This window comes from Chionomys nivalis, chromosome 6 (assembly GCF_950005125.1).
Source record: "Chionomys nivalis chromosome 6, mChiNiv1.1, whole genome shotgun sequence".
In the NCBI taxonomy this organism is placed as follows: domain Eukaryota; kingdom Metazoa; phylum Chordata; class Mammalia; order Rodentia; family Cricetidae; genus Chionomys; species Chionomys nivalis.
Window position 1 is genome coordinate 12,135,524 of NC_080091.1, and position 27,271 is coordinate 12,162,794.

Below are 27,271 nucleotides of genomic sequence, written 5' to 3' on the forward strand. Positions count from 1 at the left end.
TATAACCAAAGCTTTATTGGAGAACTGGGCTGTGCTCAGTTGGGGCAGCCGAAGACCACCATGGTCTCTGTGAACGCCCCGAGGTTCTCACACTGTTTCTGGTTCTCCTCATCCTGGCATTCTTCAGCCTCGGGCCAGAGCTCCACCCAAGTATCCTTCCCAATGATGTAGCTGGTGCTGGGGAAGGGAGAACAGGTGAGGGCAGCTCCTGGAGCAGTGGGCGGGGCTAAAGGGTCAGCCACTTGCACAGCACAGCAGCAGGGTGGACACTTACTTGGGCTTCTCTCCCCAGAGGTCGGAGGACAGGCCCCACAGGAGGTACTGCTTCTTGTCCTGCAGCTTCAGGGCTTGCCTACACTTGATGTGGCTGATGAACGTGCGTTCCTGCCCTTCCTGCACCTCATCTGAGCCTGTGGAGCAGGGGAGGGGAGGCTGAGCTCCTGCAGAGGGAGCGGGGATGGGGAGGTGGGAGGACAGAGGGGCTAGCTACCTGACTTGATGACTTGCTCGATGGTCATGACGTACTCATCAAAGTCATTAGACAGCTTTGTAGCAACTAGCCTGGTCCTGTACACTGTAGGGGGAGGGGCAGTGATGGGCATGAGCTGGGTTGGTCAGTGGGCTCTCACCAGCACATGCACCTGACCATGTGACTCCCCCACCAAAAGCAGAAACAGGCTAAGTCAGAGCTGCCGACACCTCAGCCTGTCCCCTGCCAGGAATGCACACAACCAGGCCATCCCACAGCCACGCTCAGACACACTCATGTAATCCACCATAGCTACCTGGGAGTAGTTAGAGCTGCCCACAGGCAGACATCCATGGTAAAGTCTCATGTGACTGAGGCTATGGGCAACCCCAGGCCACAGAACTGCGTGCACATTCATAGACACTCATACCATGGACACGATCAGAGTCTTAGGCAAGTAGTCACGCACACAGAGGCAACTATTCTCAGCACAGCCATCCCCAATGACAGTATCATGCAACCATGGTAACCGGCCAGATCACACCACATAGATGATTAGCCAGGTGTAAGGACAGTCATGTTCATGATTGCTATAACTGACATCCACAGTCACCCTTGACCTCTGCAAATATACAGCTATGCAAAGTCACGACTGTCACCAAAACACACGTCCAATTCGCACTCAGGCATGTGCAATTACAATCACCTCCAGCTACAGGTGCATGCACAGCTGTAGCTACCATGTGTGTGTTTGTGTCTATGTGAATATGTTCACATGTTGTCATGGTGTCTGTTATCCACTTGACAGACCTGGAAGAGGGAATCTCAGCTGAAGAACTGTTTCCATCAGCATGGCCTGTGGCTATGTCTGTGGGGGCATTTTCTTCATTGCTAACTAATAAGGAGTGTCCAGCCCACAGTGAGCAATGCCATCACTCGGCAGGTGGGCCTGGGCTGTGTAAGAAAGGTAGCTAAGCAGGCCAGGGGGTTGGGGCATTAGGACACGGCATTCCTCCGTGGTCTCTGCTTCAATTCTTCCCTTGATGACAAACGGTCAACTATAAAATGAAATAAACCTTTCCCTCCCCAGATGCTTTAGGTCATGCTCTGTCACAGAGAGGCCAATCGGAATACGTGTACACGGTCATGTGTGTGGGCGGGTGCATGTGTGTGCGTGTGTGGAGGTCAGAGACCACCTTTGTCCTTTTCTGTTTTTGCGTGTGTCTATGTGTGTGACTGCAGCATTTGAAGAAGCCAGAAGAGGGTGCTGGTTCTCCTGGAGGTGAAGTTCCAGGCATCTGATGTGGAGTGCTCGAACTCAGGGAGCCAGCTCTCCAGCCAGCCTCGTCCCTTGTGGTTTTTTGAGACAGGATCTTACTGAGACCTTGAACTCACTGGTATGGCTAGGTTGGCCCTGAGAACCTCCTGGCTCTGCCTCCTTGGTGCTCAAGTTAGTGACAGGTGCCACCATGCTGAGATTTTAGCTAGGTGCTGGGGATCAAACCTCATGCTTGGGTATCCAGAGCCACGCTGACTGAGCTGTCCCTATCCACAGTCCCACTCAACCATGGCTATGGACTACAGCCTCGGGCCAACCCCACCCGGGGCACACCCACCTTCTCTCACCACCAATTCCCTACTGTTTAGCTACGTTCTTGTCACTGAAACTTCTGGTTATGGAGGAAGGGCCCTTGAGACTCAGGAAATAAGTGAGACTCACAAGGCCCACAAGGCCTCTTCCAGAGCCTATAAAAGTCATTCACCCTCCTGCAAGGAACCCCGTATTCCAACTCTCATGAGGAACCCCAGCAACTCACTGGTTCAGCAGGCTGGACCTGAGTGGTCTGTGCTCTATCTGGGGTGAATGTCTCCCCAGGGAACATCACACAACACGGACAATGGCCCTTCGCTACTCATCTACACATGTCCCAAACACAACAGTCACACACATCCACACGCACCATGGCTGTTCCCTGCTGGTCACACACCATCAAGCCACCTGTCGCTCACTCTGCAAGGTCTGACAAACCCACTAGAAGCCACACTCACCGTAGTCCACTCCAGGTTCGCAAGCCTTTTCCAGCCGGTCGTTCAGGCTGACCTTCTCCTGTGCCTGATGCATGAAGCAGTTCTCTGTGGGGGTGGGGGGTGACACAGGCTCTTGAGTCCCTCTGACCCTCCAAGACCCACTGTCTGTGTTGGAGTTGGGCCCAGAGGGGACACCTATCCCACTCCATATCCCCTGAATGAGGCTTTCAGGCCATCCCCCACCCATGGGGGTGGAGAGTCTGTGTCACTGTGTCTTGCACGGATTCACCCTTTACACCCTCCAGGTGCCTACCCTCCTGGTGCCCACCTTCCCGGTGCCCATCCACTGGTGCCCACCTTCCCGGTGCCCACCCACTGGTGCCCACCCTCCTGGTGTCCACCCTTCTGGTTCCCACCCTCCTGGTACCTACCCTCCTGGTGCCCATCTTCCTGGTGCCCACCCTTCAAGTGCCTGCCTTCCTGGTGCCCACCCTCCTGGTATCTACCCTCCTGGTGCCCACCCTCCTGGTGCCCATCTTCCTGGTGCCCTCCCTCCTGGTGCCCACCCTCCTGGTGCCCTCCTTCCTGGTGCCTACCCTCCTGGTGCCCACCCTCCAGCTGCCTACCCTCAGCACAGCGGCACATTTCTTTGTGGCACAGCTTGCTCAGCATTCCATCCTCCTTATCCATATGGTAAAACCGGGTGCAGGATTCCTCTGTGGGGAGAAGTGAGGAGAAGTCAGAGGGCCAGGGACTGCATTCCTGCTATGAAATGCCCAATATTTTAGTCCCCTTAGCACTGAGATGCTGGGTCCCCAACCTCAGACCCCTGTGACGCTCAGACCCCAGGTCTTTGATCTTTCTACCTTTAGACGGTAATGTCTTGAGACTCCATCTAGAGCCCTGAGACGCTCAGATGTCAAAATTCTAGGTCCCTGGGATTCTCAGGCCCCCCAGCCTCCAGATCCCTGTGACCCTCAGACCTCCAACCTCTAGGTCTCTGGGACCCTCAAACCCCAACCTGTAAATCCTTGGACTCCGAGTCTCCCAATTCTTCTGTTCCTAGGACCCAAAGAGCCTCAGCACATGCACCCCCAGGACCCCCAATGTTTTGATCATTGGGGCTGCCAGATGTGATGCTCAGATCTCCAGGTTCCTTGAACACCCAGAACACCCAATACCCAGTCCTCACTGGCTGCTCACCCAGGTTGTAATAGGAGTAGACCTTGACCGACCCGGGCTGGATGAGTCCCACATTGAAGAACTGGTGAACGTTGAAGGACAGACATTCTTCTTCGGAGTGTGAGATCTGAGGGGAAGAATGGAGCTGTCAGTGAGTGTCACAGAGGGAACCCTTGGGACCACCGTGAAGACTTGTGGGACCAAGCATATTCTAGAATAGTGGTTTCCAACCTGTGGGTTGTAACCCCTTTGGGGGCTGAATGACCCTTTCACAGGGGTTACCTGAGACCATCGGAAAGTACAGATATTTACGTTATGATTCATAACACTAGTACATTTCAGTTATGAAGTAGCGATAAAACAAATCTTATGGTTGGAGGTCGGCACCACATGAGAAGGTGCAGTAGAGGGTTGTGGTGTCAGGAAGGTTGAGAAGCCCTGCTCTAGAAGTTGTGAGAAGAGTCAGCATCAGTGAATGTTTGCAGCCTCACTCCGAGTTAGAGGTATCAGGTGACAGAGCTCCGGCCAGCTGGTCGCTGTCTCCCTGCTGTTGTCTGCATAAGACATCTCTTCATTAATTCTGCAGCCACAATATAATGGCATAAACTAGACCCAACCATGGGGAGATAACTGGGCCATAGGGGATTAATGCCTGGCTGGGAGGAGCTGGTTTGTCACTGTGATGTAGGTCATTATAAAAATGAGTGGGCTTCCTGGACTTCTCTTGGCCCTGCCCTCAGTGTGCGGCTTTATCCTTGCGCTCTCTCTGGCCATTATGCCCGGAAGCTTTTGTTAGAGGCTAAATAGTTGGGATCACTCATTCTCTGGCCTTTTTTATCCAAAACTTTGAGCTTAGTCCCTCTCTATGTCACACCACCTCAGGTGTTTTGTGAGAACAACGTGAAGGGTGCTATGACAGTGCTCATGAAGCATCACAGATAGCTGGGTATGGTGACATACCTCTCTCACTCCAGTGCTCAGGAGGACGAGGCAGGAGGAACTGTGAGTTTGGGGCCAGTTCAGGCCACACGGAGAAACCCTGCATTCACTATCAAACTCACTCAAAGTTCACTTTTCTTAGGCTATTGCTACAAACGCGAAGATCCTAAGGATGGCAGACCCCAATGTGGAAGGAGTCTGGTCCCTGCATAAGGAGCAGAATTCTGTCTCTAGTTAGACTATGGGGGAGACGGGCGACAGTCTTAGGTTGGTCACCTTATTTTAGAAACTCTCTGACCACCTCACAGCACAGATCTTGTATTCCCAAGCTTGGGCTAGCCTGAGCTAGCTGTCACAATGGAGGGAGAAACTCAGCTAGGAAGGGGAAAGAAGAGGGGCATGGAAGCACCCCTGGGACAACAGTACCTTTTCGAGGTAGATGATGAGGGTGTTCTTGGTGGAGAAGGCTGAGTTCATCTCGTACTTGGAGATGTATCTGTCCACTCCCGTGCTCAGCTGGGGAAGAGCAGAGTTGGTGAAAATCCCTCCTTGTCTCCCTGCAGCCTCTTCCAGACCTCAGACTCTTCTCCTGCACCCCAGCCCCAAGCCTCCCTACCCGTTCCAGGTCGTTCGTGTCTGGAACAAATCCAGTCATCATGGAGATGTCCAGGATGGACATGGTGGCATCCACATCTCCCAGGTACCTGTCCATGGCAGAATAAAAGGTTGTGTGATTTCAGGATGGGGGAAGCACCCAGGGTCAGTGTCTGGATGAGGGGTCGTACTCCAGGCTTCTACTTCTGACCCAGCACTGAAGAAGAGTTCGGTTTGGGAAACATTTGTCTGAGGGCAATGTAAGTAGACACAGACAGGCATCGTGGTTCATGATGCTGTCAGAGGCTGAGGTGGGAGGATTATGGGCTGAGGATAGCCTGGGCTACTTAGTGAGTCATCCCAGTGCTTGTGTGGCAGTGTGGAGGGCTGTATGGCAGTGTGGAGGCAGGCGTGGCAGTGTGGAGGGCTGTATGGCAGTGTGGAGGCCGGCGTGGCAGTGTGGAGGGCTGTATGGCAGTGTGGAGGGACGGCGTGGCAGTGTGGAGGGACGGCGTGGCAGTGTGGAGGGCTGGCTTGGCAGTGTGGAGGGCTGGCGTGGCAGCTTAATCAGTAAAGTGCTTGCTGTGCAAACATGAGGACCTGAGTTTAATCCCCTATTATCCATGTTAAGAAGAAGAGATCAACCGTGGTAGCTAATACCATTAATCACTGATCCCATCTCACTGGAACACACTGGGTTCCAGCCCTGGGGGCACAGTCAGGAAGATCTTTGGGCTCACTGCCTGGCCAGCCTTGTGTACTTGGCAAATTCCAGGCCAGAGAGAGACCTGTCTCAAAGAACAAGGTGGAGGGCCAGTGAGATGGTTCAGTGGGTAAAAGTGTTAACCACTACGCTTAAGAACCTGAGTGCAATCCCAGGACCCCACATGGTGAAAAGAAAGATCCAACTCCTACAAACTGTCTTCCTACCTCCATGTGTAAGCTATGGCATGAAAAATGCGTACACACAAACACACACTCACATACATATACACACATGTGCACGCATACACAGACCCTCAGACACACATACACAATGCATGCAAGTGCGTGCATGCTAATGTGATCATGGAGAGAGGAAACAGGCCAACAGAGATGGTCACAAATAAGAAAAGAGAAAACTGCCCAGGCAGTGAAGTCTGAATGTGACGCCAACGGCAGGAGGGATGATGGAGGGAATGGTCTTGCGAGAGACGTGCGGTGTGCCCCGGGAGATGGCAAGCTTGCCAGCATGAATGAAGAAGTGAACAGAGGGGAAGGAGATGGACTGAGGATGCCACTCATGGCTACAATGCTTGCGGCATGCCCAAAGCAGGGGCTCTGGCCTGCCACGAAGACGAAGTCTTTTTACAGGGAGAGAGTAACCAGGATGAACCCCAGGGACCCAGATCCTCACCTGGTGCAGATGCTAAGGGTCATGGTTCTCTTGGCATCTGCGGGCTTCTTGGCTACAAACAGAGACAGAAGGATACATGGTGTCTTTGGGTCCTGGTTCAGGAGGAAGGCAGAGATGGGACAGGACTGGGGTCGGAAGGTGACAGGGGGGTCATTCCTCTTACCTGTGTCAGGGGCTGGTTCTATAGTGACCCTGAGGTCGAACTTCTTGCAGGTGACTTTGCCTTTGACTTTGGCATGATACACTGTCACTACCTGGGGGGATGAGCGCAGGATCCCATGAGAACACTGAATGGCTGAGGACAGGGAGAGGGGGCAGGAGAAAAGGATGGGTCCAGCAGGTGTGGTTCCCCTTCCTTACCGACAATGTGCCTTCGCCTTTTCCTTTGGCTGTCAGAGAGAAGGCCTCATTTTGCTTGGTCTGCACAGGGTTGGGGGAGAGAAGAGGGGAAGTTAACAGCCGCTTTGGACCAGGAAGATGGCCCAGTAGGCAAAGTGCTTGTCTGATAAACGTGAGAACCTGGGTTTGATACCAAGAATCCATGTCGAACAAACTGGGCATGGGCTTGAGATCCTAGCACTGGGGAGGCAGAGACAGGGGGATCTTTGGGGCCTGCTGGCCACCTAGTCTAGTCTATTTGGTAAATTGTAGCCCAGAGAGTCTTAGCTCAACAAGTAATATGGACAGCACCTAAGGAATGGCATGTAAGGTTGTCCTCCGGTCCACACCACACAAATGTACCCACACCTGGTACAGGAGAATTGTCTATATTCTGTCAATCATATATTTTAATAAAACGCTGACTGGCCAGGCAGGATGTAGAGCCGGGTCAACCAGAAAGGAAGTAGAGGTGGGGCGATGAGAACAGGAGTATTCTGGGAAGTAACCCATTCCTTCCAGTCCTGCAGAGACCACTGAAAGGCAAGATGTAACCTGCCCGACTGAGAATGGTACTGAGCCATGTGGCTAACATACGTAAGAACAATGGGTTAATATAAGCTACAAGAGCTAATAAGAAGACTGAGCTAATGGGCCAATCAGTTTTAAAACTTATAGAGGTCTCTGTGTGATTTTCTTTGGGACTTGCCGGCTGTGGGGTACCGGGCGGGACGGAAACCACAACAAGCCGGCCCTCGTGTTACACACACCTGTACACAGGCATGCATACACGTGAGCGCATACAGCTCCCGCAAGGTATCTGGCCTCTCTCCTGCAGCCCTGGATGGTACAGAAGGTGGACGTGAGGGAGAGAGGGGTAAGACCATACCTCTTCTGATCGTAAGAGACTGCCAGTTTCCCAGAGCAGGCGGAACATGGTTGGGGCGCTGCGGCTGGGAAGGTGGAAGGACACGTCCATGTTCAACTCCTTGTGGTCAGGGACGTCTGTTTGGTATTGGGCCAAGGCTTGGAATACCATGAAGGTGGCCTAGAGCCCGTGCGAGAGAAAGATGGTTAGCTTTGCATTATCATTGGTGGTTAGGAAGTGCTGGGGAGAGATGACCATGTAAGGGTCAGAATTATGGCATCAGCACCACACACAGAACCTGCCAGAGACTGCAAATATAAAGTTGGAAAAAGGTGGATGTCCCAGAGCTCCCTGTGAGAGAAACTCGGGCCAGGGATGATTATCAGTCAGCCTGTGACCTAGACCTGTCAGAGTGTGAAGGGACTAGCGGAGGTCACTAGAAGCTCAGGTCAGGGATGGTTATCAGTCAGCCTGTGCGCTGGAACCACCCGACGGTGAAGGGAGTAGCGGAGGTCACTAGGCACCGAAGGATGTTTAGAATCCTCCAAGGGAGCAAGGTTTTGTTCAGATGCCACCGATGCTGAAAACACACCAGTATCTACCAGGACATATACATGCTTCCCTTTCCTTTCCTGCAACCTGGACTGAGCTGCAGCCAAGGGGTGCCGAAGAAACAGGCTTCCCTGAAACCTCACAGGTGGCAATCCATGTGTAAGACTGAAGGTCTAGAACCTCTAGACTCATCAAAAGGGAGGACTTTAGGGCTTAGTGAGCCAGGAATTAGTCTAGAACCATCTCATGAGAAAGACAATAGACCCAGAGTGTGGGGGCACCAAGCTCTGAAGTGATATGGAGGATGGAACACCGAAAAGTGACTGGGAGCCCAAAGAAAGATCAAGCTGGAGCCCGAGCTACCCTAAGTTGCCAAAACCATCATCTGGAAAGTTCTAGAGAAAGATGCATTGGGCAGTGCCCTCGTGGAGGTGAGAACAGAAATAGAATACACCAATGACAAAAGGTGAAAGCCTAGGTAGAATTGGGATCTTGGTCTAGAACTGATAGGAGAATGTGACATTTGAGAATCCAGTGGAACAGAGAATGCGATCTAGAACTCACACACAAAAGAGAGGGACATTGGGAGTCCTCTGGAATGAAGGAAGGAAGCAATCTAGAACCTTCCAGTGATAAAGTGACATTGGGAGTATAGTGAACCCATGAACATGATCTAGAGCACACACATGACAAAGGGGAACACTGGGAGCCTGGTCAAATTGAGACCATGTTCTAGAATCTTCCAGTGATGGGGGGCATCAAGAGCCTGATGGAATTAGGAATGTGACCTAGAACTTTCCAGTTAGAGTGCCATTGGAGGGGAGCCCAGGAACATGATCTAGAACATTTTGATGAGAACGGGGAAGTATTGGGAGTCCAGTAATGAAGAATATAAACTAGAACCCTCTAGTGAGTAAGGGTGCCATTGGGGGCCTGAGGAACAAGGCACATGATGCAGTTTCTCCGTTAGTCTGAAGTCTCCTGCACTGCTCAGACAGAGAAGCTACATGCCTGAGTCTTGGTGTCTCCTCCAGGAGACCTGGGAAGCAAACGTTGGAACTGGAGCCCACTTGCCTGCACAGAGCCCACTTGCCTGTGTGGAGCCGTAGCCGCCCCCGTAGTATCTTTGCTCATTGAGCCAGCGGACCACAGGAGGCACAGAGTCGAAGTCTTTCAGCAGCAGCAGGGCCAGGAGGGCATAGGACGTGGCCTCCACATTGTAGAGCTGTTGGCCGGGCTCTTCCCAGCGGTTCCGATCTGCACAGGAAACACCCCGGCCTCTCATGCACCTGAGAGTTACTCGGGATCTGGCCTGCCCCATGTCCGGGTGGCCATGCTTTTGTCCAACTCTCTTGTGCTCAGTGTGGACTGTCAGTCTGAGTGACCTGGGAGACAATCCCCTGGCCTTGCCGGTGGGAATCATCCTGACTATGTTAACTGGTGTGGAAGAACCCATCGTGACCTTTCCCTGGGGTGGGTACCGGAATGGGTAAGATGGAGGAATGAACCCAGCATCTCTCTGCTTTCTGATTAGCTCTCACTGCCTTGATTTCCAGCTATGATGGATTCCACCCTTGAGCTGAAATGAAGCCTTCCTCCCTTGGGTTGCTTTCACTGGGGCACTTTATAACAGAAACAGGAAAAGAACTCAAGAGCATCTCCAGTCCAGCAGCCCCGCCTCTCCTTCAGTCGCCCTTCTGATGTGGATGCCCAGGGTATGGTTGAATGAAAGATGCCCCGGGACTCTTGTGTGATTTACACTGAAGAGTCCACAGACTTGAGAGGCTTCCACTGCAGTCAAGGTGGGGCCATCCACCTCACCCCTCAGCTAAGAACCACGTGTCCTGGCTCACTGTGTGTCCAGGATCTTCACTTGAGTTGACCCTCACCCCCAATCATACACCCCTTCCCCTTGAGGCGATTCCTCACCTTTGGCTGTGTTCAGGAACTTGCTGAGGTAAGGCTCCTCCAGTTTCCCCATCAGGGCCAGGGCATACCCAGCGATGGCCACTGTGTATGGTCTCTGCAGGTTCAGGTAACTGGCTGTGATGTACTCCCCTGCCTTGTTGATGCTCCCGGGGAGGCTCTGGGAGAGACAACAGTTGGGATCTCACAAACATGACTTCTGGGCCACCAGGATAACATTTGCCCTGGGGGACTCCCCTGAATCTGCCCTGGGGGACTCCCTGTATTGACTTTAAGAGTCCTCTAGTCATTGGGGCCACTGGTGTGGTGCCCTCTGCTGAACCCTTTTATGCGCCTGGAGAAGTCTGTACACTAGGGGTGTGCAGAAGGGGGTGTGACTGTGGGTTCTTGGGTGGATGAGCCCTGCCTCATAACAACAGTGAATTACGGTCATGTAAATACTCCCCAGAGGTTGTCACTAAACAAAACGATGTCATAAAATGTCCCACGTTGGCATATACTAGAAACAAGATCCAGCACGCCAGCTGGAGCCTTCATCCATCTTCATGGTCACCATGTCGCCTTAGGAGGGGTTTGCCATTTGCACATTCACTGAACTTAGATGGGTAGCTGTTGGCGCTGAGTTGAAACGTTCCCTCCGAGAGGGTGGCAATGGTTCATAAAACTCAGAAAGACAGCAAGAGACTTAGAGGCTTAGCAGGCCCCAAAACTCGGAACTCTCCTGAAAGCTGAGAGATGCAGAGAGCCCCTCCTGGCTACAAAGGCAGAAAGCCACCGCTGGGGGGCGGGGTCTCTAGGGTAGACCCGCCCACAGGCTGCACAGGGATCTCTAGCTGTGCAGTTCATTATCCACGGTGGGGTGGGCTTTTTGGCAATTCAGCTGCCCTTGCGTCCCCATGCTCCCATAGGTGACCCCAATAAACCTGATGCAATGTTCAAGCTGAACTTGGCGCAATCATTTTTTTGGTTTGGTACTGATCACTATCTAGGATGATAGACATTTCTTTGTGTCTTCCCAGGAAAAGTCATATACTTTTTCAGAGGTGAAAACCCGAGATCACAGCGATACACACCAGGTGTCATGGTTTATCGTCAGACCATTTTTAGTAAGTAGAGAGGGCCAAACCTCCCAGCTCAAGGCAACAACCTCTCCCCTCATTAGCGTCTACTGTCAGCCTGATACAGCCAGGGGTATGAGAGGAGAACCCTAGTTGGTGAACTGCCTACATCAGCGGGACCTTTGTGGTCTGTGGGGATTCTCTTCAGTGTTAGTAGATGGGGGAAGGCCGCTGTGGGCAGCACAATTCCTAGGCAGGTGGTCCTGAGCTGTCCAAGAAGGTCTAAGCCTGCCAGTGAAGCAGCCAGCAGCACCATTTCTTTGGCTATGAGTGAGCTGAGGTCATTGGTCTGAGGTAATGGAACAGCAAACATGCCTGCCCTTGAGTCCCTGCCTCGACTTTCCCCCGGGGATGTCCGTGATCTGTTGCTATAACCTGAAAGAAACTCTTCTCTCCCTCGGTTGCTTTTGGTCAGAGTGTTCGATCACAGCAATAGAGAAGAAACAAGAACACCCCTCCCCACAGCTTGGGTGGCTGACAGGACACTCACGTTGATCTGCCCCTCACAGATTTCTCGGGCTTCCTGCAGTGCTATGAGGACGAAGGCTGTGAGAGACACATCGGCCTCCTTGGTGTTCCGGAATCCACCCTGTGATGAGGAGCAGAAGAGAGGAGAGTCTTTATGTGTCTTTACCTAGATGTCAAATACCCTGAAGACTTGGGGAGTCTGGGCTCAGCTCCCCCCCCCCCCGCTAGTATGAATCAATTGAATTATTTGTTCATTCTGTGTCACTGGGATCCCCCTGGACTGCTGTCCCTGGTGTAGCAGGGTGTAATGGTTGAGGAAACCACACACAGCTCGCCTTCACAGGGCTTCTTGCCCAACCGGATGGGCATGAGCCGGTCAGCTACTCCACAGACAGACAAATGCTCCTTGATCTACGGTGGAGATCCCCTGACAGATCTACAGAAAATGTGGACTATCATGAATCAAAACACTTAGTAGGACCTGGGGAGATGGCTCAACCCTCAAGCCTGAGTTTGATGTCCCAGAACTCACATTTTAAAACATTAAATATCTGGGCGTGGTGGCATGTGCTTATGACCCCGGTATTGGACAGGCAGAGATGGCCCGATCTCAGGGACCAGCCAGCTTAGCCTACTTGGTGAGCCTTGGGACAGTGAGATACTGTCTCAAAAAAGAAAAAGAAAAAGGTAGTGGCCCTTGGTCTCCAACCAAGCACATACCACGCATGTCTCCTGTGGCTGGCTATGTCAGCCGCTGGATTCTTGCAATACTTTAGTGTTTTACAAATTTATTCACCCGGCTCCCACCTCCACCAAGTGAACAGGCAGAGATAGAGCAGTGTTCTCTCCTCTCCCTCCTGGGACCCTCTACTTATCTCTGTCTGGAATCCCCCTGCCTCTTACAATCATTTCTTGGTGAATCACAGGTCCGTCCTCCTGAAAGACTCCATCCGGCTTCTGTTTCTCCAGAATCAGCCATTTAACAGCCCCACACAGGACCTGAGAGTCGATGGCGATGAGGTTGGCAGCAAGAGAGAAGACCTTGACCACATAGGCTGTGAGCCTGGGGGTGGGGGACACCACGTATGAACCAATCGACTTTGAGAGACAGAGAATGACATCTTCACCCACCAATGAACAGAGAGGGGCAGTGCCCGAGCCACTGAGTTTGGGTGGCTCAAAGAGCATGAAGCCTGTTGCTTAAAGGAGTCTAAGGCTCATTAGGTTCCGCAGCCTTGGCTGTAGACAGATAGGGGCCAAAGCGCTCCTGGTAGGGATTCAGGCCTTACTCAGGTAGCTATCGAGGTAGAGAAGTCAAACTGAGCATCTGTACTTACCAGGTGCTGGGTGCCCGGTTCTTGAAGGCAGCATAGGCAAAACTGGGCTGTTTGAAGACCAGTTGTTGAGTGTACCCTGTGGAGAGTAGACAGGGTCACTAAAGGAAGGGGTGGGTTGAGCCTGGCCTGACTAAGGTGGGCAGTGGGTGCCCCAAGGGCAGGACAAGGGTGCCACCTATGTGAGGTGGGATGAGGGTTCAAAGAGGGTAGGATCAGGATCCTGGGAAGGGAGTGGGTTTTAAAGGAAGGCTTGAAGAGGAAAGCTGAGCTGGGGAATTGGGGGGTGGGCCTCCCTGAGGCAAGTGAGCCCAAAGAGAGAGAGAGTGCTATGAGGAGAGGGAAGCACGCTCAAGTAGGGCGTGGATTCTGGAAAGATGATTCCGGCTCGGTCCAGGGACCAGACGTGAGAGAAACCGTCTCTGAAGGACATGTGGGGGGTTCCTGGGAGAGGGGGGGGGGATAGGGAGGGTTTGGAGAAGAGGCGGGGCCTCTGGGCATAGGGGCGGAGCTTCTGGGGACCAGAGGGAACTTTGGAAGAGAAGCTAGTTCGCTGTTTTCCAGCACAGGCCCCACCTTTCTTGATGAGCTCCAGAGACTCCTGCCTCTTCTCCAGGCCGAACTTCTCCCACTGTTCTGTCTGGTCTAGGTAGTGCACGGCAATGACTGTGGGTGTCATGCCGATCATGTTCTGCTCCCCGCAGCCCGAGGGTGTCACGATCAGATGTTTCAGCCGCTCTGCGTCCACTGCATCCTCGACCATCTGAGCCACTGGGGTCCCTGGAGCAGAGTGTGGAGGAAAAGGCCTGTCAGGCCTGTCTCTGAACAGACGAAGCCTAGGGCTTGGGGACTGCAGGAGGATTTAAATCCTGTGTGGATTTAGGGGGAGGTGGTAGCTCGTCTTGGACATTTAATTTCACCTTTAGTCAAGATAATGGCAGCAGCCAGACAGCTCTGGCTTAGAGTTCCTTGCTAGTGTCTGTTGGAGAGCTCCATAGAGCATCTCATTTAATCCCCAAATCACTTTGAAGTTGGGCACTGTCTCTTATGGTAGCTTGTCGGACGGGCGCGAGACCCCCATCTGGTTCTTCCTGGATCCAGGTAAGAGGAGCAGAACCTCTGTACTCGGAGGGCGTGGCTTCTCATTTAATTATCTTTCCCAGCATGTGCTATTTGCAGAACTAACTTCTGCAAGAGGCTCCTGCATGCAGACACAAGCCACACTGTTCCCGATTAAGTGGGGGTTGGAACTGTTATGGCCCAATCCTCCCAGCAAATGGCGGAGAGTATCTGTGGTATTTGAATGAGAATGGCGCCCAGCGCCGCCTAAATCTGAATGCTTGGTACCTACTTAGTAGGACTGTCTGGGAAAGATTAGAAGGTGTGTCCTTGCTGGAGGAGGTGCGTCACTGGGGTGGACTTAGGGGGTTCAAAAGCCCACAGCAGGCCCAGCCTCGCTCCTTCTCCCTCTGCCCATGGATCAGGATGTAGCTCTTGGCTACTGCTCCAGCACCATGCCTGTTCGTTCCCCACCATGATGATTGTGGACTGAGCCTCTTAAACTGTAAGCAAGCCCCAGTTAAATGCTTCCTTTGTAAGAGTTGTCTTGGTCATGGTGTTTCGAGGCAGTGATAGACCAGTGACTAAGACAGTATTGTTGCCCTCATTTTTCACAGGGGGAAACTGAGGCATGGGGAGGCATTCTGTTAAGAAATGAGTCCCAAGCCGGGCGGTGGTGGCGCATGCCTTTAATCCCAGCACTGGGGAGGCAGAGGCAGGCAGATCTCTGTGAGTTCGAGGCCAGCCTGGTCTACAAGAGCTAGTTCCAGGACAGGAGCCAAAAGCTACGGAGAAACACTGTCTCGAAAAATCCAAAAAAAAAAAAAGAAAGAAAGAAAGAAAAAAGAAATGAGTCCCAGATCAATAAACTTGAAATAGTAGAGTTGAGATTTGAATCCTGTATCCTGGTGCAGTGTCTTCCCCCTTCCCCCATGAGATGGCGCTCCATTAGCTTCCGGCTCCCAGCTGCCCTGACCCCCGCCTGGACCCTCATGCCAGGGAAGCGGCCATCTTACCTTGCAGGAGAATTCTGGTCTCAGAATCCGTGTCCGGCACTTGGTCACTGAGGTCTGCAGCGGGCACATCCTCCCTCTGCACGCCCTCTGCAGGGTGATAGTGAGAGAGGTGGATGCCACCACCCCCTGCCCTTTTCCTGGTGCCCCACACCACTCTGACTGCTCTTCCTGACTCCTCACCTTTGCCAAGCTTCTCTGGATTCAGTGTACGGGTGATCACAGTCTTGTTGACTCTTATGCCTTCCGGCTGTTAAGGAGGAACATTAAATGATGAGAAACATTGTAACGAATTAGTCTGTATAATAAGTGACCAGGCTAGCTCAAGAGTAACAGGAATACTTTAATGGTTAAAGAGGGGAAAAAACTTACACTACATGTATGTTTGTGCATGTGTGAGTGTGTATGTGTGTGTGAGTGTATGTGTGAGTGTATGCAAGTGTGCAAACATTTTTGTGCAGGTGAACGTGGGAGTGCACGTGTTTGGGGTGTACATGTATGTATAAGTGTGCATGCATGTATGCAAGTGTGTTCGAGTGTGCATGCCTGTGTAAGTGCATGTGTGACTGTGAGGTGTGCATTTGTGTATGTGTAGTGTGTATGCATGTGTGTACACATATGCACGTATTGTGTGCATGCATGTGTGAGCATGTGCAAGTTGTGTGCATGCATGTGAGTGTGTGCATGTGAAAATGTCAAGGTTATATGTCTTCTTCTGACCCTGCCTTTTGAGGCAGTCTCTTGGTAATCAGTGATCCTTTTCCTCTGGCTTCTCCTTGGGCTCTGGGGATCTGAGCTCAGGTCCTTATGCTTGGACAGCAAGCACTTGGCCAGTGGAGCCATCTCCCTAGGACTTTTTCCTTTTTCAAAATTTGAGACAGGGTTCATCGAGTTACCCCTGCCGTCCTCAAATCCATGATTCTCCTGCCCCACCTCCCCAGTGCTAGGATGACAGTCCATATCCCATTGGGCACAGAGCCCAGAGATTTGTATGAACTAGTTCAGGGCACTACACACCAAGACCCAGCCAGTTCTAAGTTCTGTATCACCGGAGCCTTGCTATGATCCTTGGTGTCTCAGAGCCAGGCCAACAGCAGGGAGATCTGAAGGCTAGGGGCAGCAGGTGCCTCCAAGGACTCACCACGACCTTCAGGGTCTTCTTGACACCATCACTGATGAACTGGCCAAAAACAGCAGCTTTGACCTCCACCTCCTGGAGGCCGATCTTCAAGGGGACAATGACATAAGGCACTGCCACAGAGGACTTGGGAGGGATTCTGATGGTCTGGAAGTAGTTTTTCTTGGCGGTGGCCAGGCTGCAGAAGGCTGGGTTGTACAACAGTTCTACCCTCACCTACAGGGGAGAAAGGGGCCGGGGCAGGTGAGGGGGGGGCAGGGCTGGTGTGGGGGCAGGGCAGGTAAGGGGGACCGAGGCAAGTAATTGGGGACCAGGGTAGGTGAGGGAGAAGTGGGGACCTGGCGCAGGTGAGGGCGGACCAGGGCAGGTAAGGGGGGACCGGGGCAGGTGAGGGGAACCAGGGTAGGTGAGGGAGGAACAGGACAGGTGAGGGGGGGACCGGGGCAGGTGAGGGGAACCAGGGTAGGTGAGGGGGGAACAGGACAGGTGAGGGGGGACCAGGGCAGGTGAGGGTGGGTTCACGGGTCCTGTTCAACCTCCCAGCTCCGACCGGCTCCCACCTTAAGCTCGATGTTTTCACGGTAGTTGAAGAGCACAGCTCTGATCTCCACCTGCTCGTTGCGCACCACGGAGTAGGGCAGCCTCAGGTCAATGAAGAAATCCTGCATCACTGTGATCTCATAGGGGTCCGCCACACAGATACCTGTGGACAGAGAGCAGTGTGAAGGGTCCAGGTGGGAGGGCTGTGCGGGGTGGGGGCAGAAAGGATCTGCTTCAAGTTCCCTAGCTGGCCATGGCTGATCCCATTCGCAGACAGGTAGAGACTAAAACATGCACATGGTCATCACGGCCAGCTGTGTCCAACCTGTGTGTTTACATGTGCATATGCATGTGGAGGCCAGGGATTGACACTGGGTGTCATCTTCAATTCCGCCTCCACCTTACTTAATTTTATGTATGTACACATGTGTCTCTGTGTGCATATCAGTGCAGTACCCAAGGAGGCCAGAAGAGGGCATCGGATTCCCCCTGGAGCTGCAGACAGTTGTGAGCTGCCTAGCTAAAATGGGGGCTGGGAACCAAAAACTCTGGTCCTCTGCAAGATTAGTAAATGCTTTTAGCCACTGAACTCCTCAGGCCCTCTATCTCATTTTTTGACCCAGGGTTTCTTATTGACCCTGGAGCTCACTGATTGGCTTGGCTGCCTGGCCAGGAAGACCCAGGGCTCCTCCTGTTCCTGACTCCCCAGCGTTGGGATGACAAGCTGGCACAAGGACACCCTGCTTTCTCTGCTAGTTCTGCAGATGGAGCTTGGGAGATGTTTGCAGGGAACAGGTTACCACTGAGCCCCCTCCCTAGCCCCTCCCTTACCTTTCTTATCTGATAAGCTCACTGCCAGAATCTCCCAGGTGGTGATGGAGTCTTTGAGAAAGATGTTCATGACCTTCGTGGAGATTCTGAGTGGGGCAGAAGTTTAAAAATCAAGTGGTGAGATCTAGCAGGATGGAGACGGGTGTGGAGGTGGGAGGCCCACTGGGGACAGGTTAGAGAGGAGCTCCGGTTTGCAGGCCATGGACCTCCATGGTGACTCCAGAGAAGACAGGTCTGCCCACTGCAGACCTCAGGTACTTAGCAGGTGCAAGCAAGCAAATCATATGCAGATTAGCTTGTCTGGGAAGATGCTTTCTGCCCTCTGGCAGGGATGTGGACTACGGATGTCCTAGCCTCACCTCCCTTTTAAAAAATATATCTACTCCGTGTGTGTGTGAGAGAGAGAGTGTGGCATCCTTCTGCCCTGACCTTCAGGTGGAGGTCAAGGACAACCTGTGGGAATTGGTTCTCCCCTTCCACCACGTCAGTCTTCGGAGCCAGCACCTTTACCCCCTGAACATCGAGCCATACCCGTTCTTTTCTGGTTCCTTCAACTCCTCTATGGTCCACAACCAGCTCTCTGGAAATTGGCTTCGGGAGACGATATCTTCTTCGGGAATTATGTCTTCATCCATGTCACCTGAGGATGGGTAGATGTAGCTGTGGTCTGGGAAAAGATCCACTCTGGGGTGGCTCCCTAGCATGCATTTCTGAGCTGTGTAAATGCATTTGCCCTGGGGTGAGGGTTTTCTGCCAGTCTCAGACACATTGGGGATTTGTGGGGTTTCCTCTCTCCATCCAGGAAATAAAAACTAAAAATCATGTTCTACAGATGTGTTGGAATCAAGACGAGCATTATCCGAGCTGGTTGGAACTCATTAGGTAGCCCAGGCTGGCCTGGGATCTGCAGCAATCCTCTGGCCTCAGCCTCCTAAGTGCTGGAATGACAGGCATGAGCCACCACAAATAGCTTCAATGTGGAAGGGTTGTAGAACTTACCTTGGTTTGTGGGGTGGGGACATAGGCAATGTGAGGAATGCCCTGGGCTCCCTCTCCCCCTTCCCCTTCCCTGAGCCAGCTCTCCCTCAGTCCCTTAGCCTCTTCCTTGCTATGTAGCCCATCTGGCCTCCATCCTCCTCCTTCTGTCTTCCCAGGGTTGAGGGCTGGGGTCACAGTCTTTGGGCTACTCTTCCAGCAGACAGGGGCAGCCACTCCATCCCCAACGTCACCCTGTGAGACGCTACTCACTCCTGGCCAGGCCCAGCACTTGGTCTCGCTGGTGCTTCTGACGCAGCGCGGTGATGTAGTTGCAGCAGTCTATAAAAGCCTTCACACAGCTCTCCCCCTGGCTGATGAAGCGTGCCCGGCGCTGGCAGGAAAACCTCATAGGGATATCGCGCATGCCATCCTCACAACACTTCCGCAGACCCTTGTCCGTGTACTGACCCGCTGTGGGAGGCCCAGACCTGGTGTCAGCCTTAATCACCAGGAGAACCCAGCTCCAGATAGAATTTCCCATGGCAGGACCTTCCCCGCCTCCCTTGGGATTCTAACAGGATGAGGATGGCATCAGCAGAGGACTCCTAACCTTTGTCCATCCTCTTCTCCGTCAGCTGTACTGAGCGACGGCGGCGGGCAGCTGGCTTGATGCATTCTGAATCTGATGGAGAGCAGAGAGTGAGATGGGGGAGATGGAGGTTTATTGCACTTTTTTTTTTTTTTTTTTTTTTTTTTTTTTTTTTGCAGTAGAAGAGCCTGGGGCTCAGGGAGCAGCAATGGAGGCTGGCGAAATGGCTCAGTTGTTAATGGGCCTTGCAGCTAATACTGATGACCTGTTAGATTGCCAGGACCCAAGTGGTGGAAGCTGAGAACTGACTGGTGCACATTGTCTTCTAACCTCCACATGCATGCTGTGGTGTGAGCACACACAGACACATGTGCACACATATGCACATTTATGCACATCTGCATGCATACCCATGCACATGTCCATTCACAGAAGCATGCACACACATACACATCCTACTTCAATTAAATGCAATTGAAAATGAATTTTAAACAAGACAGGGACAGCAGGTGCTGCTGGTGGAGGAGGGGCTGAGACTCAGTTTCCTGCTCTCAGGGTCCTGCTCTTGGTGGGCATCTTGGGTTGAAGGCATGTCCTCCCTCCTGTCAACCCCTGCTCCCTTTTCTCACTCGTTCTTTGCTCAGTCTGCAGGCCTTCATTTGTTTTGAAGGCCAGTCCTGCATCCGCGAAGACCCCCGCATAGTCCTTTCCACTGCCTGGGGTGCAGCCAATGTCTGCCTTCTCTACCACGTCCCAGATCTGCAGTGGCATGAGATGGGTTGGGTGGTGAAGGTTGGAGGGGGAGAGGCCAGGTCAGCAGAGCTTCTTTCAACCCGCCATGATGTTAAACCTTGCCGTCCTCATCCCTCATATACTCATATGCAGCCCCCAGCAAACTCCCAGCTCAGCCTCTGGCATACCCTACACCCTCATTTCCCCAGACCCTACTGCAGGCCAGACTCCGGGACGCAGGTGTTCACCTTGCTCTGTGTGAGTTTGTTCTTCTTGTTCAGCACAAACACGCCCTTGTCCACGGCCACAAGGCCCACTCGGGCTCCCTGATTTCCCTCGATCCTGAGTGTTGTTTGCTGCCCAGGTGCCGGCTGTCGGTTATCTCTGGGGTCACCCTTCACCACCAGCTGTAGGGAGGGTGGAGAAGCAAGATGGATGAGTCAGCCCTGGAAGGACCACAGAGAGAGGGGGGAAGGGAGGGGAGACAGACAGACTAAAGGGAAAGAGAAAATGGGGGGAGAGAGTGGGAGGAAGAGAGAATGGGGTAGGCGTGGAGGGAAGAGATAAGTAAGCAAGACCAGGAGAGGGTTGGGAGGAGAAGAGAGAAGAGAAAAAGAAGGGATGCAAAGGGCGGAAGTGATAGGGGTGCAAAGCAGGCAGAACGCTGTGAGTTCCAGGCCAAACCTAGTCCACATAATGAATTTCAGTACACTCAGGGTATATAGTGAGACAATGTCTTTAAGAAAAAGAAAGGAAAGAGGGGAAGACAGATGGAAAAGAGAGAAGATGAAGAGAGAGAGAGAGAGAGAGAGAGAGAGAGAGAGAGAGAGAGAGAGAGAGAGAGAGAGAGACTCACCGTGCCTACACAGGAATCCTTTACATCCACCCACACAGAGTCTGCCACCACCTCTCTCTTGCCATTGGCTCCAATCAGGGTGTAGTAAGCCACCAGGCGGAAGGAAGGAATGAAATCTGGAGTGATAGGCAGGGCCAAGACCACCAGGTCCTGGCCAGGCTCCCGAACCTGGCGGCCTGCCTTCAGTAGCTTTCCTTTGTTCATAATCTGAAGGGATGATGGGCTGGCATGAGAACCAGGGTGGAGCTAGGTGGAATGGGTAGGGGACCCCGGGGCTGTTTAGGGATTTCTAGGATGGGCAGGGAAGTCCCTGGGGCTGGGCAGGGATACCTATAATGGGCCGGGGAGACCCCGGGGTTTGGTAGGGATCCCTAGGATTGTTAGGGGAGACCCTGGGGTTGTGCAGGGATCCCTAGGATTATTAGGGGGACCCTGGAGCTGGAAAGAAATTCCTAGGATTGGTAGGGGAGACCCCAGGGTTGGGCAGAAATCACTAGGATTGTTATAGGAGACCCTGGGGCTGTGCAGGGACCCCTAGGATGGGTAGAGGAGACCCCAGGACTGGGTGGGGATCCCTAGGAAGGGCAGGGGAGACCCCAGGGCTGGGTGGGGATCACTAGAATGGGCAGGGGAGACCCTGGGGCCACGCAGGGATCTTTAGGATACTGGAGAGTCGTGTAGGGGAGCTGAGGCTTCTGGTGACCACGGACCAGGTAGGTGTAGTAGCGAATCTTGGCTTCTTGGCCGGGGTCTGTGCGAAGGTGGAAGTTGACTTTGAGGTTGTCCCCTGGTTTGAGCTCTTCACGAGACACTGCCAGATGCAGGTAGTTGTTGGAGTTGTGCATAGTGCCATAGGGCTGTGCCGTCATAGTGTTGGTTGCTTGTCGTGTGTCCAGGATACCATTGTCCTTAGTGCGCACCTAGGTGGGGAAAAGGGAGGCATACTGGTTTATAGCACTGGCCAGGGTGGAATCGCTGAAACTCACACTGGCTCTGGGATGCTTGATATTGACTGACAGCTTGAGAGCATGGAGAATCAACCAGGAGGCGAGCTCTGATCATGCCAGGGAGGGGTTCTAGGTTGGGAAGACCCACCCTTTGGGTGGCACCGTCTTCCCCTTAGCTAGAGCACTGGACTGAAGAGAAAGAAACAGCCTAGCCGAATGGTAGTGCTCATCTCTGCGGATGGCATGTGAACAGCTGCTTTAGGTAGTCTCCTGCCTCTGTGCCCACCCAGTCACTGGACTCTCTGGACACCTTCCTTCCTGAAGTGGTTTTTATCAGTTTTTTTTTTTTAATACAGCGACATAGGATCCTCTGGGTGACCCACGGAACCCATCACGAAGCCAGCAGAGCCCCGAGTAGGGCTCTGGCCATGGAGACTAGGGTCTGAGCTCTGGAAAATCACCTTGATGGTTAGTCTATTGCGGTTGTTGGGCGTGTTGACACTCAGCCTGGCCACACCATCATCTTGGGTGACAGCCTGTGAGTCAGTTCCTTCAATGACGACGGGCACTCGGGGGGCTGGAGAGCCATCAGGGTTGGTCACAAACACCTGTGGAAAGAGGTGGGCGGGGAAGGGTCAAGTGGTGTGGTCGGAGGGACGCAGCTGGCAGTGGGAATTGGCCCCTCATCTTACCTTGATGTCGAAGGGCATGGCTGGCTTGAAGAATTTGGGTGTCTTGGTGAAGTGGATCTGGTAAGGGGAGGTGACAATCGCGATCCCACTGCGCTCTGCCTCCACCATGTCACTACCTGAGGGGAGGAGTGGTAAAGGTCCAGGCAGGCTCCCCAGCTGCCCCGCAGGGCCAGGCCTCCTCCCTCAGGTTAGCCCTGCTATCTGACTTCCCTCACCTCAACAGGCCTTACCTGAGTGCAGGATGACAGTGACTGAGACATACAGGGACTTCCCCACCAGGGCCTCAGCGTTGGAGGGCCGTACCCCATCCAGCAGTGTCTGTCGTTCGAGCACTGCGTCCCCCCAACCGTTATCGATCTGCGGAGGATAGGGGAACCTGAGGGAGAGGAGAAGGTCCCCAAGAGAGGAGCTGGGAAGGGGAGGAGCTCAGGACTGGGGGCTGGGTTCTGCAAGAGGAGGGACTGGGAGGGGCTAAGAGGTGGGAGGGGCTCTGGGGCGGGGGCGTGGTCTCAGGGGAGATAGCAAGGTTCCAGGCTGTCAGGGGCTGGGGCAGTACCACCACGCGCTGGAGGGATTGGGACAGAGAAAACTTCTTGTCGCCATCCTGGACCCCAAAGATCACAAAGGCCATACCGTCCACGTTCTTCCCATACAGGAACCTGCAAGGGAAGAAGACTTCGGGTACTGAAGGCCTCTCTGAATGTGGCTGGAGACCCGTCCCCCATGCTCCTCCCCGACCCTCACCTGGCCGAGATGGAAACTTCCAGGCCCTTTGGGTCGTCGATGTAATAAAATGGCTTTTCAAGGTTCACCAGGACCTCGAAACTGGGCAGCACTGGGGTGGGGTGTGGAGATAGCAAAGATGGCGTTGGCAGGGCTGCCAGGGTAGCACAGGCACAGCGGCCTTGTCCTTATCCCGAGCCTGTCCGGTCCGCCAGGACTTACCATACTCCTTCACCTCAAACTGCGCGGTGAAGGTCTGCTGTGGTGCATGCTCGTAGAAGGCTCGGATCTTCCACTGTCCAATGCTGCAAGAGATGACGAGTGTGACCCACCGGGCCTCCAAGTGCCTCCCCATCCCTCTCCTGGGACAGGGGAGTCCCGTTCCTGGAGACCCAGACATACTTGACCAGTTCTGGAATGTTCCAAGAGAAGGGTAAGATGCCATACTGGTTTTGGGAAGACAGAGTGTCTCTCTTAATGGGCACGCCATCGGGGGTCTGTAAGGAGTCAGGAAAGGCATATGGGATAAAGCAACTCTGAGAGGCCCAACCACACCATTCCTATGTCTGCTGAGGTGGCAGTTAAAAGCACAGACCTTGGTCACTCAGCTTAGGTTCAAACCCCTACTGTGCCACTTACAAGCTGGGTGATCTCAGGCAGATGGCTCAACCTCTCTGTGCTGTGCATTTTATGTATGTTTAGATAAAAGGTCCTGACCTCACTGGCTTAGGACATAGTTCATCCAGCTAATGCCTGGGTGTTTACACGACCAGGGGTTGTGTGTGTGTGTGTGTGTGTGTGTGTGTAGCAGAGGGAATGAGAGACAGATGGAGGAGGAAGGCAAGGAGGGAACAGGGCAGGATGAGCAGCAGGATGAGCAGGGCCTCGTGCCCTGCAAGGAAGACTTGGGCTTTGATTCAAAAGAAGTGGGAGCCACTTGAGGATTGTGCAGGAGAAGGGGGGGATCCTCACTCAGGCTTTCCAATGCGCCCTCTACTGGGCAGCCTAGACCACTACAATTAAGGTTCGTCCCAACCTTCTGATGGGGAAACAGGCTCAGGGAGTTTCTCTGGGTTCAGATCCTGCTTCTATGACCCTCCTTGTGGGTATCCCTTCTATGGGGATCCCTAGGTCTCTGCCTCCTCTGCACTGGCCATGCTGTGTAGCCATTTGCCCCTTTCTGAGGCTCTCTGGGAAACTCAGTAGCTGGTACCTCAATGGTGATGACAACCGTCCTGGCCACGGGCAGTAGCTCGTCGTCTACGGTGAAGATCCGATAGAGGACTGGATGATGTGGGGGAGACAAGCGAGTCCCATTAGACCTCAAGCTCTGGGAGGGTCCTCCAGCCCTGGTGTGTGCAGCCACCCGCAGCACTTACCCGTGGAGCCTGGGGTGTAGATGGTCTTGTCTGTCTGGATGAAGAGGTACCCACTCTGGAAGCTCACCAGCACCACTTTCTCCACCACCGTTTGTCCGAAGCTCGCCACCACTGTCACATACTTTTGCTCCTTATTTGTCTGGAACTCCTTACTGGCGGGAATCTGCACATGGGTCGGGAGGGGGACGGTGGTCAGTAAGGAGTCGGAGCCTCTGGACTTCCTGTGTCTCCCCTCGGGGGGGCAGGAGTCAGAGTGTTGGGGCTCAGGGGGCGGACCTCAGAGACAAGGGACTCAGAGGGTTGGGTCTCAGAAGGGCGAAGCTCAGAGGGGCGGAAATTAGAATGTAGATTCTGAGGGGAGGGGGTCAGAGGTGTGGGGACTCAGAAGGGAGGGGCTCAGAGGTGCGGAGTTTAGAGTTGCTGAGGGCGGGCTCAGAGGGGCGGAACTCAGATGGGTGGTTCTCAGAGGGGAGGGACTTAGAAGGTTGATTCTGAGGGGAGGGACTCACAGGAATGGAGACGAAGACGGGAGGGGCCCGGAGAGGGACCCAGATGGGCGGGGCTCAAAGGGGAGGGACTTAGAAGGTAGAGTCTGAGGGGAGGGGCTCAGAGGAGTGGGACTCAGATGGGAGGGGCTCAGGGGGCGGAGCTCAGAGGAGCGGGACTCAGGAGAGGGGACTCAGGCTGGACCTAAGGGGTTGTAGTTGTCTGTAGCTCCACATTCCCTTGCCCACCTTGATCGTGACGGTGCCCAGGTGCCTAGTGGCGCCTGTCAGCACTGTCTTCTCGCTGGTCAGCACCTGCTTCTTTGGGAAATCGTGCACAGAGACTGAGACTGGGACGTCGTTCTGTGCCTCATGGGCCTCCAGCACGATGGTCTCTTGGCTCTCCAGCCGCAGGACATTGGGGGTGATGATGGAATACCTGCGTGAGGAACACCGGAGAGGATGTCACCTCAAGACTGCAGACTCCAGCCCTCACCCGTCAGTGCCTGGCTGGCGCTGTCACTGCTTCTGGAGGGCTCTCAGTGCTGGCTGCCAGAGCAGAGGCCTGGATCCATGTTCCTCCCCAAGGACCATCACCTCCCTCCCTCTCCCTCCCCCTCAGTCACTGGAAGCTGGCTCTCCCTGGTTTTAGCACTTGGCTTGCAGGAGCAAGGGCTCTATCACCGAGCTACCCTCACCTCTTCTCACTCTTCTATTTGGAGACGGAGTCTTGCTAAGTTGTCCAAGCTAGCCCTGAATTCACTATGTAGACCAGGCTTGCCTAGAATGTGCACGCCTCCTGCCTCTGTCTCCAGAGTAGCTGGGATAACAGGCCAGAGTCATCAGGCCCTATCCGAGCTTGGCTTTTGACAGTCCACACAGTCAACGGTTGCAGACCCCAACAGTGCCCCAATTCACAAATCTCAACCTCACCATTGCCTAAACAATGAGGCATCACAGACACCCTAAATCAACAGATCTTCTGTTCTATAAGTTGTCAGGAGCCATGTCCCCCCAAAATTATTATAGGAATCACCACCGTGAGGAGTTTTGCAGAGGGCCCCACTTCCCAATTGACAAAGGCTATCCCACACCCAAATTAACTGTTAATAGAGAGCTATCTGTTAATGGAACCCTCCTCACATTCCAAACTATCTAGAGAACTAGGTGTGTCAACTTGTGACTTCCTGACCAAGGAATCGTGACCTGACCGATCGTAACCTTATGGCCTACGTGATGGTCATGGACACGTGGCAAGATCCCGTGCCCCAGCCCCCCAAGCTCCTCATCCAGGGGCTATATAAGCTGTAACCATGACTCTAATAAACGGAGGCTTTGACAAGTTTGCTTGGCCTCATTCCTCTTATTAGCCCATGTCTTTCAGGTGGTACCTCTCCGTGACCCTGGACTAACTGACCAGCCAGGCAGGTTACAGACCCTAGACAGAGTAACCTGTCAAGGCGGTTGACAATAAGTAGGCAATCCAATGCTACAGTAGGGGATTCGATGATCACGAGCCTGTAAATACCCTGGCACTCAAGCGGACCACATTCTGTGTGCTCACACGTTCATGAGCAAGCTCCTGACATGCGTGTGTGGAGGCCGGAGGCCAATGCCATGTGTCCTGTGTTCTCACTCACACACCTTACCCCCTTGAGCCAAGGTCTTCTCTCTCTGAACCTGGTATTGGGCTGTCTCCAGCCCCATGGAGTGTGAGGTGATGGGCACTGAGGTCATTCCTGGCTTTTCCATGGGTGCTGGGAGTTTGACCAAGGGTCATGTTCATGCAGCGAGAGTTCTTCCCCACTGAGCCATCTCCCAGCCCCCAGCACAAATTCCTAACACCCATATCTTGTACCCTTCCCCCACAAAGCACACTCTCACCCACGTCTTAGAAAGTCTACCCGGAACTGCACCCCAGAAGGTAACTACTTACATGGGACTCCCCAGAGCCAGGGGGGAGCCGGCCAGCAGCAGCAGCAGCAGCAGCTGGGGCCCTGAAGCCATTCCCATAGTGGAGGACTATGGTGGAGGGAGGAGGGAGGTGAGGGGCAGGG

At 53.5% G+C, this 27,271-nt stretch overlaps 1 protein-coding gene across 1 annotated transcript; it reads right to left on the reverse strand.

Moving 5' to 3' along the window:
• Nucleotides 1-27,271, reverse strand: LOC130875411 (complement C3). The gene is made up of 41 exons (XM_057771138.1): nt 27,151-27,271; nt 25,464-25,653; nt 24,730-24,892; nt 24,564-24,634; nt 23,753-23,847; nt 23,573-23,655; nt 23,372-23,462; nt 23,184-23,286; nt 22,858-22,984; nt 22,628-22,743; nt 22,397-22,543; nt 21,699-21,908; nt 20,989-21,195; nt 20,381-20,539; nt 20,030-20,159; nt 19,422-19,493; nt 19,082-19,282; nt 18,365-18,473; nt 17,834-17,919; nt 17,023-17,165; nt 16,466-16,678; nt 15,508-15,574; nt 15,328-15,414; nt 13,829-14,032; nt 13,256-13,331; nt 12,822-12,981; nt 11,941-12,039; nt 10,336-10,492; nt 9,500-9,663; nt 7,876-8,034; nt 6,969-7,028; nt 6,772-6,862; nt 6,609-6,660; nt 5,235-5,322; nt 5,045-5,134; nt 3,701-3,806; nt 3,124-3,213; nt 2,519-2,602; nt 491-574; nt 275-410; nt 1-177 (listed from the first exon to the last, which is right to left on the reverse strand). Exons 1-41 carry the CDS (start codon nt 27,225-27,227, stop codon nt 36-38), a joined length of 4,989 nt encoding a protein of 1,662 aa, XP_057627121.1. The 5' UTR covers nt 27,228-27,271; the 3' UTR covers nt 1-35.

Bases quoted from the DNA above. Each gene is read 5' to 3' on its own strand.
- LOC130875411 (XM_057771138.1), bottom strand. From the start codon at position 27,227: ATGGGAATGGCTTCAGGGCCCCAGCTGCTGCTGCTGCTGCTGCTGGCC. The intron at 24,893-25,463 runs GTGGGCAAGGGA...ACCCATGTGCAG, and splicing joins TGGGCACCGTCACGATCAAG to ATTCCCGCCAGTAAGGAGTT. The intron at 23,848-24,563 runs GTACCAGCTACT...GACTCCTTACAG, and splicing joins CGGTTGTCATCACCATTGAG to ACCCCCGATGGCGTGCCCAT.